General features: G+C 40.2%; 1 protein-coding gene across 5 annotated transcripts in view; it reads right to left on the minus strand.

The window, feature by feature from the left end:
- The window catches only part of SPATS2L (spermatogenesis associated serine rich 2 like), a 165,342-nt gene that overhangs the window by 74,716 nt on the left and 69,516 nt on the right, over positions 1 to 21,110 (minus strand). For all 5 annotated transcript variants that reach the window (XM_039222067.1, XM_039222066.1, XM_039222065.1 and 2 more), the window contains exon 3: positions 7,964 to 8,024. In XM_039222067.1, coding sequence (XP_039077998.1) covers positions 7,964 to 8,002 — 39 coding nt within the window. In that variant the 5' untranslated portion in view covers positions 8,003 to 8,024. The remainder of the gene's footprint in view (positions 1 to 7,963; positions 8,025 to 21,110) is intronic.

The following is a 21,110-nucleotide window of genomic DNA, read 5'->3' on the forward strand; positions in this document are numbered from 1 at the left end:
ACAGCTTTGGCCTCAGGACTCCCCATCTGTGGAAACATCCTTCAAACAGTCCTCCAAGCTCAGACTCCTCCTACCCAACTTTCCCTTCTCTCTTCTTTCAAAGACACCAGACCTGCAGGGAAGTGTGAACATTCTCCCTGCTTGCTTGTGCTTCCTCTTTCTTCTCTTTTATAAGCACTCCCTCCCCCCACCTGCCCCCAGGAAATCTCTTGCTCCTCTAGTCCCATGCTGGCATCTACTTCTTGGAGTGCTCAAACAAGACAGGCTTTTTCTAATTACTCTGGTCTTTCCCCACTGACATTCTAATGCTTTCCCCAAACCAGGGAGGCATGGTCCACTCTTTCCTCCCTTCCTCCTCATGACTGAGGACCTCCATTACAGAATCTTGGCTCAGTTATTGGGCTATATATCGATTAGTAAATATTTTAGGGGCATAAAGCCTATGATACTACTATTACAGGAGTCACTGGGTACACAAGTAAATTAGAAGTCCATTTGCGTTTATAAGGACCATGTAATAAAGTTGTAGAGAAATGATTTACAGAGAAAGAGTGACTTTAATAATAACACAAGCAGCACACTTTTAAGTGCTGAATCTATCTAATCTAATCTAATGTATCTGAATAGATCTTTAGTGCTCAAGGTCAGAAGAGAGAAAACCACTGTAGCCTTGTCATTTAAAAAAAAAAATCTGTATCAACTGGATAATTTAATACAAAGGATCATTGTGAGAAACAGCTAGAATATTGGTGAAGTGCCCATAAATCCCAAGGGATTGCCAACAGAGGTAACTTTTTCCTTGCTGCCAAAAGTCTTATTTGGTTGTTCTTGTATATTTTAGCATTAACCATCTATGTTACATATACCTCTCAGCCATAGTGCAAAAGGGGCTCCTTTTCTAGCAAAAGGCTGGAAGGAGGGGGGCAGGAGAAGCCAAACAGAAACACTGTGAATTCCAATCATGTAGCCTAGAAAAACCAATGTGATGCTAATCCTACAATAGTAAATTTCTTCTTATCCCCTGAAACTGATGCTGACATTTCCATTTATTCATTCAGTTCTTTCTGACTCCCTGTCAAATCTCTTCTAGTTGCCAAGCAACAATAACAGCAGTTCTGTACATAAGCATTAGGCAATAACTATTGTCAATGTTTCTTCTTTCTTTGAAAGGGAAATTTAATGACCCTTTCCTATGAGAAAATGATGACAAGAAACTGTCTGTGGTGAAACCTGGAAGCCGTTTGTGTGGTTTGTGTTTTTGCTGTTAGAATTCAAGAACTGGGCTCAATTGATCTAAACACTCCTAAAAAATTATGAAATTAAGATTTGCCCCAAAGCCTGCATGATTTGGTCTTTAAAAACAACTGTGTATCATACACCTGAAACTAATATAACACTGTATTTAACTATACTGGAATTAAAAACAAGCATAACAGTGTATCATTAAAACTGTCCCACATCCTATGAAATGAGTTCTCTGTTAAATGAAGTTAATATATCACAGATGCTCTGATCCTGCTTAAATTTCTTTAATCAAATGCTTGGGTTTTCCTGACCATACACCACCCCACATAAAGACTTGAACTACATTTCAGTACTCTGTGAAAACATAGATGAAGATAGTTACAGGGAAAAAAGATAAAATGAGACATCTGCCCACCTGTTGAGGACAGACTCTAGGACACAGAGTCTATCTCTATCGTCTGTAGAATTGCTATGATGACCCCTCTCTGTCCCCACAGTGAACTAGAGGCTCTTCTATTCTTCCTTCTTCATTTTAATGACTCTCTATGATTACTGTTTACAACCCAATTTACCTCTATAACTTTAACAGCTCTAAAAGCTATTCACAATAAGTGGTACAGCTCAGCAAGGATATACTAGACTAAGCTATTCCTCCATTTCCATATCATTCTGTTTTCTAGCCTCACTTATTTTTTATGAAGCTCAGCAGTAGCTATAAAAGTTTGAAAAAGTCAAGTCCAGTTTTATGTTCTTTTTTTCATTTGGGATTTTTATTTATTTTCTTCTAATCTCCATTCTATGTGAATTTATATTTTGAGTTCCAGACAAAAGTGTTGACTAGAGCTCCTATTCCATTTTTTAAAAAATTATTTAATGTTTTTTATTTATTTCTGAGAGAGAGTGAGAGAGAGAGAGAGAGAGAGAGAGAGAGAGGCAGCGTGAGCAGGGGAGGGTCAGAGAGAGAGAGGAAGATACAGAATCTGAAGCAGGTTCCAGGCTCTGAGCTAGCTGTGAGCACAGAGCCCAATGCAGGGCTTGAACCCATGAACCATGAGATCATGACCAGAGCTGAAGTCAGACGTTTAACCGACTGAGCCACCCAGGCGCCCCACGTCTTCCATTTTTTAAGCTGTAACATAAACAGACGAGCTCCCCAAGATCTTTTATAGTTTACATGATTCGGAGCTCATAAAGCTCAATTTGTATTTGCTGACTTTGTTAAGTGGTATTATTACCATGTCCAATCTACAGATTAGGAAACTGAGGCCCAGAAAAGTTAGATGACTTGCTCCAGACTGTTCAGTTAGTAACTGGGGGGCTAATAATCTCTGCCTTTGTCTCCAAACTCCATGATCTTACCTCATCGGAGATTAATTCTCAAGCATACATGGTTCCCTAAAGTTGCTTAGGGACCACTTCTTGTTGGAATTAGTTATCAGATCATAACTGGACAGTCAGCAAATATTTTGTAACCCCATTTTACAAGCAAGGATCCCCTCTGCTTTCCATCACCAAATTGTATTGCTGAATTGTACTCTACTTAAACTGATTTATAATAATGCATGAAAATATGACTAAAAAGTTTATTTTGTCTATGTCAGTTCTAATAATTTTTTCTTAATTGAGAATTACATATAAAATTTTATAAATCACTTTAGCTTGATAATATAGTGTTTTGTATGAGAAATAATATAATAGTAACTACTGAGCCCTATCCTTAACTCATCCATGAGTTTCTAGTATTGAACTTCTTTAAAAATATGTCACTAGGAAAGAGTTGTAAAAGTGACTATGTCCCAAATATAAGGTCCCTGATTAGCACAAAGATTTTGTCCTGGGGATCTTTCCTTAACAAAGTAAGATATGGGGATTGTTTTCTTCTTCCTTTGGGTTTCCTTTCTTTTTTCTTTTGGTACATTAGGATGTGACGAGTTTTACTCACCAAAGGACCTCATTGGTTATGAGGACACCTTCCTGAGACTAGCTGTATTTGACAACCATCTTATAAAGATGCTGCTTTTTTGCAGAACTACAGGTAGTCAGTCAACCTAAGTAACCCTACTTTCTGTTTTTAGAAGCAATTTAAAACTTGCTTTATTTAATAGCAAAGAGTACTAAAATAAGATGACAATTCCATTAACCTATATTTCAGTTTTCAAGAAGGCTCAAGATTTTGCGAAATATAATGAATGGGAAACGTAGTCTCTAAAGAACCTAAGCATTCAAGTAGGCATGTTCATTCATTCATTATTCATTCATTTATCTCAATGTATTTGGGGGTCAATTCTGTGTCACATCCAAGACTATGAAATTAAGAGGGGCTCAATCTCTGCCCCCAAGGAGCACACAGTTTCATGGGGAGAAGACAGAACTAAGCATCGCAATCTGCATAGTGGTTTTGGCGCAGAATGCAGCCCTGCTGAAGCTGAAAGGAGAACAGAAGGGCAAAGCATTCAGGTAGGGCAGGAGGAAAGAGAGAGGAGATATTCCTCTGAAAGGACTCCTGAAAGGGAGGTGAATGAGGGCCAGGTTCCTGAGGAGGACATCTCCCGTATAGAGGAAACCACTTTTGCTAAGGCCTATAGGCAAGGAACATTGAGGTCAGGATGGTGGCAGTGAAGGGGGCCTGTGGGGAAGTGCCGATATGTAAGGTATAAAAGGAGACAGGGTCAGATCTCAGAGGATGTATGTCACACTAAGGAGACTGAACTTTGAGTCTAATGGTATTTCCAATTTAAATCGTTCCAGTTATAATCCAATAATAGAAAGCTATTTTAAAATAAAACAGTCACAGAAAGTATCAACCGTAAATTTCAGTTAAACCTTAAGCTATTATTTTCTCCTTTAGACTAAAAGCTGCCTGAGGACAGAAATGATTTTCTCACCAAAGCACTTTCTCCTTTTCAATTCATCCAACAGTGGATCCACTAAAGGTAACTGATGAACTCATTTCATCACAAGGCTTTTATTAAGAATTAATTTCCCACAGTGCTCAACTAGGTATTATATAAAAATAGTGCATAGATCTGTTCACAGGTCTCTAAAAGCTTCTAAGTTATAATTTAAGACAAAACAGTTGTTATTATTCTTAATCTTCAGAACTAAAATGTCATTGCTCTGTGTGACAGACTGAGAAACAAACTAATCATAAAAAGGCCATAAAAGCTAATAACTAAAAGAAATAAATGCACTAAAATAAATCAATGTAAAATTATAAAGGATCGCAGAATTTTCAGTTGTTTATTATGATTTATTTTATTGAGTTGATAAATCTATTAACCTTTTGCTATAGGAGATGGGAGTTACTAATTGAGTTGGAGGGGCCCTACTCTCATTGTCATGCAGACTGATAATATTTACAACTTAAAATTCACCCTCTTTCAAAATAATGCCAACATTTTGATAAGTTACTGAACTGCAATGGCAAAAACACCATCTACTGTTAATCTTCATGTGCATATGTGACAATGATCATGACAAGTGGATGAATGTGGCATCTAAGCCATTGCAGGGAGTATTCACACAGAACCTCTATGGTCTAGGCGCTGACAGATCGGACTCCTTCCCTTTGCTGGCTGGATGCCACCTCTGTTTTGAATAAGACACTCTTTCTGCTGAGCCCACCATATTGCTCTGTCCAGCTAGCCATGTTTTGCAAAGAATCAATTACTATGACTTTGATTCCTTAAAGTGCTTTTCCTTCCCATAACCCAACTTTAGGAGCTGTTCAATCCATCTATCAACAGGCATTTGGAAAAGGGCCAACCTTTGGTCAGCACTATGGTACTGGATCCAACTTCTCAAATCGGGAAACACATAGTCTCACCTACAATTAAGACTATAAGTCAGAAAGAATGTGAAGCCATGATATAAAAGGGGCACATCTGGGGCACCTGGGTGGCTTAGTCGGTTAAGCGTCCGACTTTTGCTTAGGTCATGATCTCATGGTTCGTGGGTTCGAGCCCCGCGTCGGGCTCTGTGCTGACTGCCAGCTCAGAGCCTGGAGCCTGTTTCAGAGTCTGTGTCTCCCTCTCTCTCTGACCCTCCCCTGCTCACGCTGTCTCTCTCTCTCTCCTAGAAATAAATAAAACATTAAAAAAAAAAAGGGGGGGCACATCTTTCTGCTATTGTTTGTTCAATACTCAATAGGTAAAAATAATTTTATATTAAAATAATATATGCAATATAGTCAGAATACAATGGCTAAAAAATTTGCATTGATATCTAAGGCAACCCATGAGACTCCAAATAAATTATATACTGTGGAAAATGGTTTTGACCACGTCCTCAGAGACCTGGGGTCACAAGTTTCTTCTCCTGTGCCCTGAGGGTATTTTGGTGGAAAACTGGGAAGCAGTAATGTAGTGGAAAGAAGACTGGCTTTAGAACTAGATACAGTGGAGTCTGAGTCCCTGCTCCTCCACATTTCCTGAGAGTCTTTCACCTTAAGCCCCCTTGTCCTCAGAATGTTATTTAATATGAAGATCTGTAAAATAGGTAGCTCAGTAGTTGACAGAGCCAGGGTGAGCTCTAAAAAGATACCACACAAGTCATGCTCTTGCTTAAAACCACTCAGCAGCTACTTTTGTCCTTTGAATAAAGCCCTACATGGTTCTCTCTCAGGTTCTAAACGTTTTGGGGCTTTGGCAGTCTGGTGAAACCTACGGGGTCTTTCTTAGAATGTTTTAAATAAAATACATAGGAGTATAAAGGCAAACACCATTCATATTGAAATAAAGTTAAAATTTTTAAATGTATGCTACAGTAATATATGTGTTATTCTATTAACAGCAAACAGCACAATGTTCCAAAAACTATCGTAATTTTGAAGTAGTGATGAACAAACAACATCGCTACAAGGTGTCTGTAGCAAATGTAATTTGGTATGAAGAGATCTGTGAGTTCTCATTGTGAAAGTCATAGATACTCCTGCTGCAACTGTGGGTTTTCTCCTTTGCCTGCATTCATGATCAAAGGAGATGCTACATTTCATTCAGATGTTAGTGAGGATGAACATGTGTTTTTTCTCATGCAAATTTGTGGAGCCCTGGATTCCACCTGCGGATCTTGTGGAGGTCCGGGAACACAGATGAAGAGCCAACATTCCCCCGAAACTGGCTCTTGCGGTGCTCACTGGTCTCGGCTCCCCTTCCCATCCCTTTGCCCATTACATTCTGGCAACACGGAGCACTTGATCTTCAAACACATTCAATTTAGCCCACCTCAGGACTTTTGCCTTTCTCTCTGGAATCTAACCTCGGGTCTTTGCATGGTGCTTCTTTCCTGTTGTCAGCTCAAGAATCACCTCCTCTGAGAGGGCTTCCCTGAGCAACCCCATCTAAAGTACCCCCTGCCATAGTCACCCTCATTGTTCCACTATCTGAAATGATTGGGTTCATTTACGTGTTCTTTATTGACTCGCTGTTTCCCTGTCCTAAAGAGCAAGCTCCAAGGGAGTCAGAATCTCATCTACATGTTCAGCACCATAATCCCAGCATCCAGAACAGCGTTTGGCACAAAGCAGGAGTCCAATACATCTTTGCCAAATGAAAGAAAAAAAGTGGAGACTCCGTAAGTGCTCCGTCTCTCATCCTTCACACGGTTTTAGGTACTGTGAGGATACAAAAAGATGAAAGACAAACTCTGGACTTTAAGTAGTTTATGGTCTAGTGGAGGTGGGAGGTAGCCCTGTGGAAGGTGGAGAGGCCTTCCCACTCTGCTGTACAACCATGGACATATCTCTTCTAGGGCCTCAGTCTCCATGGTGCCAGATAAATGGCTTGCACAAATTTATCTCCATGGTCTCATGCCGTGGTCTCATATGGTTTATGATCATGAGGAGCCAACAGTGCAAGGCAGCATATATAGGAAGTGAGAGGTTTTGACCCTAAAGGGAGGAAAGTTCACAGAAGAGGACAAGACTTGGAAAGGCTTTGAAGTGTAATCAGCCCTCAACATATAACGAGAAGGGGGATTTTCAGAGCCATGAACTCTCCAGTTGAAAGAAACTTTATAGGTCAATCCAGCATGACCACTAGGTAATGCTGTGGACATCTCTATATGAGGCCATTTCTGGAGATGTAACATAATGTGCCAGCCCTCAGATGTAACCCAGGATGTCGTTGAGAGTATGGGCCGTAGAATGGCACTACCTGGGTTCAAATTCCAGGTTTGTAACTTACTAGCTATGTCAACTTGGGCTGATTACTTAACTTTTCCGTGTCTCAGTTCTCTCTTCTGTAAAATGAGAAAAACAACAGTATTAACTGGGGTTATGGTCAAAATTAAATGAGGGAAAGAACGTAATATGCTTAACACATATTCAGTAAATGCTCCTTATAATTCTTTCTGTTGAATGGGTTTTTAAAAATATTTTTAAAATTTATTTTCAAGAGAGAGACAGAGAACAAGCTGGGGAGGGGCAGAGAGATGGAGGTATAGAATCTGAAGCAGGCTACAGGCTCCAAGCTGTCAGCAAAGCCCAACGTGGGGCTTGAACTCACGAATGGTGAGATCATGACCTAAGCCGAAGTCGACCACTCAAACAACTGAGCCACCCAGGCGCCCCTGTTGAATGGTTTTCTAGTGTGTAAAACTTACTATGTATCCCCCCCAAACCATTTTTCTCTTTTTCCACTGCAACTCAGTTTTTACTAGCTGGAGACTACATTATCCAGTTTGTGGAGTTTCCATAAGCCAATATAGAACTATATCATACCTTTTCCTTGACATTCACGTGAGTATTGAGTTCAGCCATCTTGCTTCTAGTGGAATAAGCCCTATAAAGAAGGGAAAAAAGATTAAGTCTAAAGTTTTAAAATTGATTTCTCAATGTGTTATTTTCATGCTCTCTCCCAACACAGTAAAAAATTTCATTCAGCCATAATCATAAATACCATTTTAGAATGTAAAAATGCTTTCAAGCTAAGCATTTGTCTTAGATATGTTCTAAAAGCATATTATAACTCTAGAAGACAATGTAAAATCTTTTATTCATACTGTATTGACATGAAAGATGACAAAGATAGATGGGTATGTACTCAAACTGTTTCTTATTAAGTAAAAGAAAGATGGTCAAAACAGAGAGAGGAGGAAAAGCATACCTATTTTAACTAAGCATTGTTATCCCAATCCTTGGTGTCCCAAAGCTTTCATTAGCTAGCCACTAGTTAATTTAACAAACATTTATTGAGTCTTCCCTGCATAAACGTTAACTGTACCAAAGCACTCGAGGAAGAAATAGGAGAAATGATTCCAGATTTAAACATAAACACTGTACATAACAGTTTTTAAACTGGCTTTTTCACTTATCAATATATGAACATTATTCCAGATCAATGAATATATATCCTTTCACCATAACTTTAATGACCATAAATTCATGATCTCTATTAAATGGAGTTTTAAAATTGCCCATAATCTTTCTCTTTCCCTAAATTCTTTAGGCTTTCTACCGCTGGTGTCTAATCATTTTTGTAAAGTTATCCACTCAGAGAAGATCTGTATTCTTAATAAGAAGTGGTGGTATTTTCTTTCTTCTCATCTGGTCTACATCTTTCACAATTATTGCAAAAGGTAGATCTTAAGTCTTTTAATAGTTTCAATCTCCTTTTGAAATAGAACATAAAACACTTAAATGGGCAAACAGATTGGTTCACAAATTAGCAGCAGGACAGGCCAAGATATCGATATACTTCCTATTTGCATATTTAATGCTTTTTGTCAATCAAAAACCCCTGAAACTCTTTCTTATATTCTTTTTGACTTAATGCAACAATGAGCGTATCAAGAGTTGATACATTTCAGGGATAGCTTGCAAAAATTCTCTGATTTCTCCTCACCATTTTCTTTTAAACTTAGGTCTTAAATAAAACATAAATTCAGATCCATTACCTTTTGTTGATTTAGGATGAAAGCTTGGCAATATGTAAACTTTATTACCATTCAAATAGGAATCCACATAGATATATTATTATGCATTATTAGATATTATAAACAGTAGGATTTCATTCTTGTAAGTTTCCAAATGCTAATGCCATTTATGTGCCAAATAACACATGCATTTGGACACACTATAACAGAAGAGACCCTGCGTACTCAGTCCCCAGTAAGACAGCTCCTTCCCATATGCTCTGCAAAGAGTGCCTGTCCCACTGAATACCGCTCCAGTTAAATAACTGTCCCAAATGGTAAATTCTTTTTTTTAATATTCATTTATTTATTTTGAGATAGAGACAGGCAGAAGAGAGGGAGAGAAAGAACCCTAAGCAAGCTCCCTACTGTCAGCACAGAGCCCAACTCAGGGCTGAAACTCACAAACCGTGAGATCATGACCTAAGCCCAAATCAAGAGTTGGATGCTCAACCGACTGAGACACCCAGGCGTCCCATTCCCCCCCACAATGGTAAATTCTATATCCTCTGACTTGACATACGGGAGAAAGCAAACAACTGGCAAACAATAACTGAATTTCATTCTCATTTATTCCTGCTCCTGAGAGTTACTAGGAAAAGAGAATGGGATTATTTTCTGATGATCTATGACAGTGAAGACAGATGGCCATGTGAGGTACAAGGGCAGATAATCAGGAGTTTGTGTTGATAAGCCATAGATGAAAAGTGGAACCTTTGATCAGTCATCACAGCACCTGCAAAATGGTCTACAATCATATTTGAAAACATCTGGATGTTTGATTTTCTTACTCAAATGGAAGTTTAGGCATGTAAACATAAACTGTACATATATGGATTTTTCTGTATGGGACACTGTATGTGTGTACGTGTGTATGAGAGATAGAGACACAGAAAGAGAGAGCAAGGATGGGGGAGGGTGGGGGGTATATAGATTATACCTATGGAACTATGAACGATCAAAGTGACAGCTGGATTTAGTACTATTTGTTAGGATAGATCTGTGACCCACAATTCCTTTCATTAGACTAGATTAGCTAAATTTTCTGGACGCATCTAATCTTGCCATTATAGATGTGTGAAATCTGATGGAAAAAAGTGTTGTGTTTTTGTTTTGCTTTGATGTCTAGGATTTGGGTGTGAAGCATTTTCTAAAGCTGGAGTATTATAATCCACGGAGTATTAGGGAAGAATTTCATTAAGAACAGAAAATTTCGGAGATCTGAGGAAATGGTTAAATTGAATGGTGAGCTATATTTGTAGATGAAATATATATATACATATTTATTTCGCAATTCCCTTTCTCTTAGACCCTCAAAGTCTAATTCAAGAAGACTCTTCTTTGGTAGTGGTGCCAGTAAGATTAATTACAACATTTGTGTGTGTGTGTGTGTGTGTGTGTGTAAAAGCTGGTTCCACAGGTAGAATGGGGCTATTCTTTGCTCATTTTACTCCCTTAATTTTTTTCACCTGTGTGGAGCACTGCCTCTATAGGTTCTACTTTCCAGGTGGATTCCAGTGCTCGCTCTACATCAATTCTTTCTGCTGGCTGGTATATAACAGAGAAATTGGGGAATCAGCACAGTTCTGGTTATGGAAACTAGATGGAAGTATTTTAATCTAAATAGAACATAAATTTTGTCTTAAAGAATTAAGAGTTTAAATGGCTAGAGAGTCAAGCAGTTCTATTGATAAGGACAAACGTTAAGGCAAGGTTGATCATCAGTGTGCTGAAGGTCCTTGTTAAATGTCCACACCCTCGGTTTGGCACTCCCTCTGGATTATTCCAAAGCATACCTCACACTGGCATGGCATCATATGCTCATTACCCTTCCAGAGCTGACTCCCTCTCCCTTATGAAAATGAAAATGTGCTGTGCCCCTATTCTGTTGGGATTCTGTTTTTTTGCTATGAACTATATTTGGACTGTCAGATCAATTTGATCTGAATCTTAATTGTTTCACTTAGATAGTTAAGGAACTTTTCCTCCAGTACACATATTGTCACCTCCTCCAAAATAACAAGCCCAAAGTCCCAAAACTTGAAATCCCACCCCTTATAGTTGCAGATCCCTGAGTTAATCTGAGAGGCCTTTAATGCTGCAAGTGACAGGTGTTTGGGACCAACAGACCTCACATCACACTTGGTCACCAAACTTGATAGTTTATCACTACTGGACAGGACTGATGACTATATACTAACTTACCTTGATCAAAAAAGAGCTTTTTAAGTCCACAAGAAATGTACAGGGATCTCTGACTTCTTGGCAAAGCTTCTGGTTTCTAATTCCTACTGTCACTGAAGACTGTTCTCAGAACTGACTAGTTACCTAATCAGCCTAATCATTCAAATCCATAAATACAGATGCCTGTTCCATTCATATCAATCAATATAAAATGAAAATAACCAGAAATTCTTGATATTGATATAACATTTCAATAGCTTAGATACTGTTTGAAGATTTTTTTCCTTAAAGTTGTACTTTAGCTTTCAGTAATAACATTACAAACATACAGAGATACCACCTAAGTTTTACATACATCTCAGATAAATATATAGCAAATAGTTATATATTATTATTTTATTAGTTATATATTAATATATATTACATATACAAATAGTACCATATATGTGTATATTCCATAGTCAAAAACTTATTAGGAAAATATATCAATCCCAAAGAAAAGAATTTCACAATTTATCACCAATATATCATCTATATACTTCTGCAGTGTAAAATTAATAACCCACAAATATGGTTACCAATCACTTCATGTGCAAAGCTATATCAAACTGTACTACTCATTATGCAAGATCTTACTTAATATACATTAATGCCAGTCAGAAAATCTATTAGTTTATAACAAAGATAAATATTCTTTATGAAAAATAAACCTGAATAGCAAATATGTTTCAGCATTTCTAATTAATACAATTCAGTGAAACTTAATATATATGACAATCTAATCAATGACCAAACTCTGAGTTTTAAAAAAAATATGTATTTATAATTCTCACACAAACATATTCAACATAAAAAATGAAAACAAGTTATTGAAATGCCAAATTGCTTTCAGACTGTGTTTCCCTCGTGTTTTACTGGGTAGACAGTAATAAAGTTTCACTTTTGTTTCTCTGAAACCTATTACTGCTCTTAGAGTCACTTTCCTCTTCCCAGGTATTACATCACTTTTCTTGAATTGGATTCAGGGAGCCAGAGGTAATACATAAGAAAAATTTTTAAATAATGATTTTAACAATTTTTCTTCAAGATCATTTATGCAAAGTTCTCTCATGATTTATAAAAGTATAAAGGTCATAATGCATAGTTGGGGCTGTTCACAGAGTACCTCATAAATTATTATATAGCTGAAGGGGAAAGGTAAGTGTCCAACATCCTGACAATAAAGTGCAGAGAAGGGAAAAGAGCAAGTAGGTAGAAGATGGGGATCAACTCGACTTTCTGGCTGATCATTAGAATCACCTGGGGAGCTTTTAGAAACAGAGATTCCTGGGCCCCAAGGCCAATTGGTATGGGGGTTTGAGGCCTGAAAAAAGCAACACCCCAGGTCATTTTCATGCAAAGCCAGATTTGAATGTGGCTAGGGTGCACTGGAATCTGTTGGGACTATAAAATATATCCCAGATTTCCAAGACCTACTACAAAAAAAGTAACGTAAACTGTCTCAATATTTTTTACATCTATTACATGTTGAAATGATAATATCGGACATATTGGGTTACTTCAAATACAACATTGAAATTAATTTTACCCATTTCTTTTTACTTTATTAAAGGTGGCTACTGGAGAATTTTAAGTGACCTATGTGGCTTACATTATATTCCTATTGGAAAGTGCAGTCCGGAAGCAGCTGCTCTGAAAAGTTTGATTCCCAGAAGAGCAGTAACAGCAGCACCTAGGAACTTGGTAGAAATGTAAATTCTCTGCGCCTCACTAGACTGAATGAATCAGAAGCCTTGGGGCTGGGGCATGGCAATCAGCATTTAGTCTTCCCTGCCCTGCCCTACCCTTCCCGTACCTCGCCCCCCCACCCGCCCCGCCGCCCAGCATTCAGATGCACACAAACTAAGCGCTGAGAAGAGTCTCCATCCTGGGGATATTAAGAAAGGGCCTCTTCCTTGATCTCAATCACTATGTGCAACAGATTCCTATAAAGCCTAGAGAGATAAATGGGGGCCCCGTTTCCCACAAGTTACATTAAAGAATGATCTTTCCACCAACATACGATTAATAATAATTAACGCACTTACGGGGTAGTTATAATGTAGGGCACTCTAAGTGCTCAACACATTTTTTTCAGTTAACGCTCCCCCTATAAAGCAGAAATGATGATTATCCCCCATTTTATACATGTGAAAGCTGAGGCACAGAAATTCAGTAATTAAGCCAGGGTGGCAGGGCCAGGACTCAAACCCAGGCACTGACTCTGGAGTCCACTTACAGCACTGTACTTAGAGCACCTCAAAACTATTGTAAACAAGTCATGATGCTCAGTGTATTTGAAGTGCAGCAACAATTCTGCAAGCAGAATGGCTTCTCAGGCCAGGCAGGCATGTGATATATGTCTTGTTATCTGCTCAGAGCATACAAACTACAGAGCAAAACCGCTAAACTCACACAGGAATGGACAGGAATATACTTGTTATAAAGAGACGGCTGTTTTCCTGCGGCTTCCTACCTCAGACGAGAGTGCAGAAAGCTGCATTTAGCAGGCCCTGAGCCAACAAAGTGTTTGCTTGGCTCTTTGATGCTGCCCAGGGGCTCCATGACATTCCAGGGCCTAATGTTTTAACTGGTTCTTCTTTTTGAATTAAAGCAATTAAAGTGTTTTGTGTGTGACTTTGGTATAGCCTAGACAGTGCTATGATCACGTGGGTAGCTCCTGAGACATTTTCTCATGGCTGCTCAGAGAGAGGAATCAGGACTGATCTTGTGGATCGGAAGTCAAGTCCTTGATGTGATTGGCGGAAGCAGCAAAAAGCCTCTCAGTCAAAACAGACTGTCTCCCAGAGTGCCAGTTCCTAACCTGTATAAACTTAAGAGACATCTGCATTTTTACTTCGTTTATTATAGCATGCTATTACCTCTGGAAGAAAGTGCACTGTAACAGATTAACTTACTTTACTCCACTGCTGTCAACTAGCCCTCAGCAGAGAGCAGTGCTCTGAGAGAATGAGAAGCAGTCAGGTAAGTTTTGAATAGGTCTGTCTATATGGGGCACCACATCCTTATGGACATCTGAAGAAAGGTTCTAGACTGTCACAGTATATATAGCATGAGAGCCTCAGGTTTCCAGCTGTAGAACAAGAGGCTGAAGTGGGCGCCTGAGTGGCTTAGTCAGTTAAGCGTCCAACTTCAGCTCAGCTCAGGATTTCATGGTTAGTGAGTTCGAGCCCTGCATTGAGCTCTGTGCTGACACTCAGAGCTTGGAGCCTGTTTCAGATTCTGTGTCTTCTTCTCTCTCTGCCCCTCCTCCACTCGTGCTCCTCTCTCTCTCAAAAAAAAAAAAACATTAAAAAGAAAAAAAAGAACAAGAGGCTGGAGTTGTAAGGGAAATGAAATGATTTTACCTATGCCCTTCTGAGTTCTTACCTGAGACCCCTCTATAATAAAAGACAGATTAACAAGAGAAAAACAAAGTTTATTAACATGTGCACCTCACATATGCATGGGAGGTATGCAGGGAAGAGTGAGGAGCTCCCACAGTGGCTTAGAATTCAGAATCAAATACCATGTTAACAGGGAAAGGGGAGGGAGATATAGGTCTCTCAGAGGACAGCAAATGATTTTGAGGCAAGATGAGAGGTCTGATAGTTTGTAACCAATGCGTTTAGGCATGACAGGAGTCAACAGTCTTACTTGGTTGACAAGACTGCCAGAGGGGAGTTCAGAGATAGCCTCTCCCTGCCTTTGCTGTTTTTCAAGTGCCTATACCTATAGCTCACAATAATCAAAAGGTCAAAGTGGCATATTTTGGTAGCATGTCCTGAACTCCTACAATCACATTTTGGGGTGGCATAATCTCTATACCCTTCAGAGTAGGACCTCTGTGGCCCTTTTCAGTTCTCAGACTTTACAAGTCTGTAAGGGCCCTGGGAGTGATGGGAGCAGTTAACAGCTAAGGCAGCAGAAAGCTAAAAATCCACCAGTAAAAAAAAAAAAAGCATGGGTGCTATCTCCGATGTACCAGCCTGTCTCCCTGTAAAGATCACCTTTAAACTGGTCATGGACTAACTGTCCAGTCCCGCAAGCATGACCAGGGAGGGGACCCGCACGCCCCCTGAAGAGGGAAATAGCGTTCCTTCTATAAAACGGGGCTTCGCTTAAATTTAACACTATGTAGGTTCTCTGTTGCTTGACTTTCCCGTTGCCTGAGCCCTCTCCTCTGCTTTGTGCCCTCTTCCCTTTCCATCAGTCCTTTGCTGCCCCTTATCTGGTGCTGTAATTACTAAGGTCTCTTATATTCCAAGTGCTTTAGCTCTTTCTTCTGTGGTTTAATTCCCACAGTTTAATAAAAGTTCTTGTGCAGTGCCTTGTTTCTTAGAGGAAAGCTGCTTTAATTATTAGGAACGAGGACACATAAACAATGAAACAGAGAATGGTGATTGAAATATGAATTTCATATAAAGATACTTACCTAGACTTTTTTGTTTAATTTGGAGGGGGGAAAAAACCTTCAAGGTTGCATTTTTATTCAAAGACACTTAAATGTACTAAACTCACTGTTAGAACAACTTTGCTGAAAAGCATTTTAAGGGCAAATGTCAGAAAAAATTTCACATTTAAAAGCCCAGGCTCTGCCTCTTTTGAAAGGCAGGGTTAGCCTTTGGTTTAGAAATGTCGCTGCCTACCAAGTTCTTTGTGGGGGGAAGAAAGAACACTGGATGTTTTATTTAAACAGGTCATTAACAGTCAATACTTATTTGAAAAGGCCTGCTTCCAGAGGCAGATAAAAGCTTCCAATCACTTAGGATATCACTTGAGCACATCTAGGGCAAGATGTGCTGATGCAAGTTTCAGACCTCTACAGGAGAACGTCTTCACCCAACAGCCCAGCATGGGGGTAGGAGGGTAGAGGCATCCCCATTGTATGCCCTTGTATATGCTGCATACCCAGAGCCGGCGGAGAAGAGCACAAAGCACACTTTATGGCAGGCCCAGCTTTGAATTTTCCATTTGAGTACTGGCAAATGCGTGTGAATGAAGATTAACCATCTTTGCATAAAATGCCAAACCACCTCTCCACGCCAGCAGAGTGCAAATGGAAGCAAAAGAGCAAAGGGCAGCTAAAATGAATGCGGCAGCTCTCAGGCACTGCGAGCACATGGGGTGGGCGTGTGGCAGGCTTTATTAGCATTCAGCTGTAGCATGATTTTCCTATTTAATTTGAAATGATTTCATTTCATAGGTCTTTGACAGCTTGAGAATATAAATAAATGCCTTTTTCTAAAAGTGACCTGATGCTGGCTCCTGGAAGGCTCAGCCTCTGATCGCAGGGCTTTCAAGCAAACATGTGTTTCCATAGAGATGTGGGTGACCCGGGCCTGGTGCAAGTACCTACTTGTACCAGCAGTTCAATTATGTTTCAAGATGCAGTGATGTCAGCTCAAGTCTTTAAAACATGCCCATCCTCCGAGAAGCCTCGGAAAAGGTGAAGTGACTGGCATTATGAGGTTCAGAAGAAGAAATTCTATCCTCTCGAAGCACGTCAAAATAGGCTCCCTTTTTGTAGATTACACTGGTTTGCCCCCAGGCCCTTTACTGCCCGCCCTTTACTACCCATTGAGCGAAGCCCTAATCCCAGAGGGGTCTGGACAAAAACCCAAGCAAGTTCTCTGCACACCTGAGTGCCTTACACAGACTCCCCAAATGCTGAAAAAGAACATGCTTTCTCTCTTTCCTTGCTCCCAGTTCTTCAACTAGCTATGGGCAATCCCTACAGAGAGGGCAATGCTTTTTCTTATTATTTGACAGACATTCACTAAACAACTACCCTGTGCCCAGCTCTATGGGGAATGCTGTCAGTGGGTACAAAGTAACACTTACTGAACTCTTACTCTGTACCCGGCACTGCACTAAGCACTTTTCATGTATTAACCCATTTAATTCTCAAAATAACTCTATGGAGTATGCTATCCTCATTTTATACAAAAAGAAATGGAAGCACAGAGAGTAAGCTACTTACTCAAGTCACACTGCTAATAAGTGCCTGAGCCGAGCTCTCGGCTTGGACCTCCTGACTTCTATTACTGGATGGAGACAGTTGTATACACAAAAACACAGACAACAGCCAGATGAGGAGGTGGTGAAGGAAACCAGAGTGTGGACTCAGGAAATCAGAGTTGGAATTGAACTGGCTTGAGGTTCTGGGCAGGGCTCAGAACCAAGGCTGTGGTCTGCCCAGAGGGCAAGATTCCTCACAGAGACCAGGCACCAGCGGAGGGCTAGAGGCATGCTTGCAGTCAGTGGGGGCTGTACACGTTTTAAAAACTTTTTTTATAGCAACTTTATAAGGAAAATACAGATATTCATTTCCAAAGAAAACATGCACTGTGATTCTGCAATATAACTCCAGAATGGCAAAGAGAAGCCCTAACTAAACTTGGCAGAGAAAGGCTACACGTTCAAAGCCAACTTGGGAAGCTGGCTCATTTGTCACGGAATAAACACCTGGTAGAGGAACCATCATCTTTTCAGTGTGGAGTCTGGTTTCAGAAACCTTTGTTCCAAAGAGCTCACAATATTCCTAATTCATTAAGTCAGAACTCTTAGGAAACATTTAATGATTTTCTCAAAGTAGCAGAGAAAGGTTTTTCCTACTGTCTTGAAATGGCACTGGCACTGACTGAGTAAAGACAGTAGAAGATGACTACCTTACATGCACTGGCATTTGGTGGGAAAGGAATACTAGGAAATTGAGGCAGCACCTCGATATCCAGCAGGAGAGAACCCACCAGCAGCCAGCCCCTCTGACGCACCAACACCAACTCCACCCCCACCCCCAGCCTTCTGGCCATACTTACTGTTCCTCCAAAGACTTTCCAACAAAATCAACCTCAACTCACCTTTTAAGGCTTCCTGGTGTGTTCTAAATCAGGGCTCCCAGCTCAAGGGCCAAGCTTCTGGCTTTGTCAATAGTCAGATAAGCCCTATTCCCCAACCGACCCACCTTTATCAACATGCTTTTACCATGACCAGTAAGTCATCGCAATAGTGACACAGGTAGAGTAGCCGGGTCCAGGGTGTGGCTGAGTAACCAGTGGTAGGCTGGTGGCCTCAGCCACCTGAGGCTCAGAAGGACTCACCCTTTGAGAAACAGCTTGTTCCCTTTTTGTAAAACTGGCCGGTGCTTTTGCCTTCAGGTCCCAGTTCTTCATTCTTCTTATCTTAGGGAAGGCATAACTATAAGACTGAACTTGCAACCTTTACACTGACTGCCCCAGAGGCTAAGAGACAGTACAGGCTGGGACGCCAGTCATCATTCCAAAGGTCAGTTTCTGGGTATAGTCATCTGCTAAAGGCTTCTAACCTTCCTGTGACACTAGTGCAGCATATCAATCAATTAGCAAACATTCTTGGCACTGCACCCTGAGGCTTGCTCTCTCCCCGCTCCTTCTAAAACCTGTTTCCGGCTCTAGGTGTGCCTGGGTGGCTCAGTCAGTTAAACGTCCAACTCTTGATTTTGGTTCAGGTCATGATCTCACGGTATGTGAGATCGAGTCCCATGACTGGCTCTGTGCTGACACCATGGAGCCTGCTTGGGATTCTCTCCCACCCCCTCTCTCAAAATAAATAAATAAACTTTAAAAAAATAAATAAATAAAACATGTTCCTGGTACCAGACCTAACTGGAAGCATCCATTGGCTAATTCTGCACTAAATGAATAATGTACTACCATGTCCACGAGTATATACATTTTACTAGGGGTCATGCTCTCACTCAGAGGAAGGAAGTTCTCATGGTGAATGTTCAGTCTTTACCAGTGAAAAGCTAATGTGAGGCATATGGGGGTGGGGATAACCATGGGTGGGGAGGTTGGGGGATAGAATGGGTAAGACTTTCCTAACTGTTACATCTGTTTTGCCTGCAGGCATGGTTACTTCTGTTTGCTGGTCTGATTTTTAAAACCCCAGCCTGTGAGTTCGACATGTTGTCAGAAAGGTGCTGTTTCTCTTTAGGGTCAGGCCTGTCTTGGTTCTCCCCATGTCAGTAACCACCCACAGGCAAAGTCACCAGGGAGCCCTCTCCCCACCTCCCAGGTGACCCTGAGGCAGAGTGGTAGAAGGATGTGCATGAATTAAGGTGATTCTGACAATATGAACAGTATCTTGGACCCTTAAATGATTGCAGAGAGGAAACTACCTATTTTCTGCTATTCAGATTCTTCCTTATCTTCTTATGATAGAAAATAAATAATTACAAGTTTACCATGTTTGAAACTCAATTCTGACTCTTACTAGTTTTGGGATTTGGGCAGATTAGTCCACGTCTCTATGCCTGTTTCCTCATCAGTAAAATGAGGATAATAATAGTAAGTACTTCATTGCGTGGTAATGAGGATGAAATGAGTTCCTGTTTGTAAAAGTGATTAAAACAGTGCTTGGCACACACAAAATAAATAGAGAAATATTCTCACTAGATTCCTCCATAGGCTGTGTAGTTGCTTTCCTATAATTCTCATTCTATAGATGAGAAACTAAGCCTTAAGAAGTTACAGTCATGCGTCTAGCCAGTGAGGGAGCAGGCCCTTGAAACACAGCCTTCCAAAGACAAATTGCCCTCCTATGTCTACCCCCTCCCCGGCCTCCACCTCGGACACTGCCAGCTTAGAGGATGGGGGGCAGCCTTGGAGGGGCGTGGGTGGCAGGCTGAGGTCTGAACGCAGCATTGCTGAGGACTTGGACTCTCAGGGCTCTGACTATGTCCACAGGGCCATTTGTTTTTCATGTTCTTTTTCACGAATACCTCTTCCCCTAGGATGGCTTGGAAACCCATGCCAGGTCACAGTTTCTGGCCATGTGGATAGCCAGAAGTGATCGGTGCTCCGGTGACCAAATTCATAGCTAAGGTACTTGCCTTCAGAGGACAATAAGCAATTACAATATAGAAAGAGCAAAGTTCAAATAAAGCCTTAAGCTAATTAAAAAACAACTTAAAAATTACTAAATCTCCTTTTATACAATCTGATTTCAGGTTAATTGTATTAAGATGGATAAAAGAGAGAGAATTAATATGATTTTAATGCCCTTGAGTTTATTCTGATGCAATCACAGATAATAAAAACTCATTTTGACCATTTTATGATATCTAAAAATTCTGCAGGTCATATTTACTATCTTAGTAAATTTTCTTTCAATTTCTAACTGTAATAAAAAATAAAAATTTGCCACCTGAAATATGCTGTGATGGGAAAATTAATAAAGTCTTTTAAAGCACTTCAAATACACAAGATATTAATAAATTTAATGAATTACAAAAAGAATCCCTTCCCTCTAAAAAGCCTATCTCTGATTAATTCTACTTCTCCTTTCTCTTTTCCAAAGTACCTAGTAGAATGCCTTTGACAAGTAAATGTTCAGTAAAGACATGAAAAAAAGAGGAATATATGTCCTTTCATTCTATTTTTCCCTTTTTGGTTGCAGTGAGTCTTTACTAAGCCACTCCCTAGTTTTCAATACTTAGGACTGGGTTATCACTTTAAACTTTTTTTTTTAATGTTTTATTTATTTCTGAGAGAGAGAGAGAGAGAGACAGCATGAACAGGGGAGGGTCAGAGGGAGAGGGCGACACAGAATCCGAAACAGGCTCCAGGCTCTGAGCTGGCTGTCAGCACAGAGCCCGACATGGGGCTCGAACCCATGAACCGTGAGATCATGACCCGAGCCGAAGTTGGACGCTTAACCGACAGAGCCACCCAGGCGCCCCGGGTTAT

Source organism: Hyaena hyaena, unplaced genomic scaffold, assembly GCF_003009895.1.
Source record: "Hyaena hyaena isolate Hyena2069 unplaced genomic scaffold, ASM300989v1 scaffold_1050, whole genome shotgun sequence".
Lineage (NCBI taxonomy): Eukaryota > Metazoa > Chordata > Mammalia > Carnivora > Hyaenidae > Hyaena > Hyaena hyaena.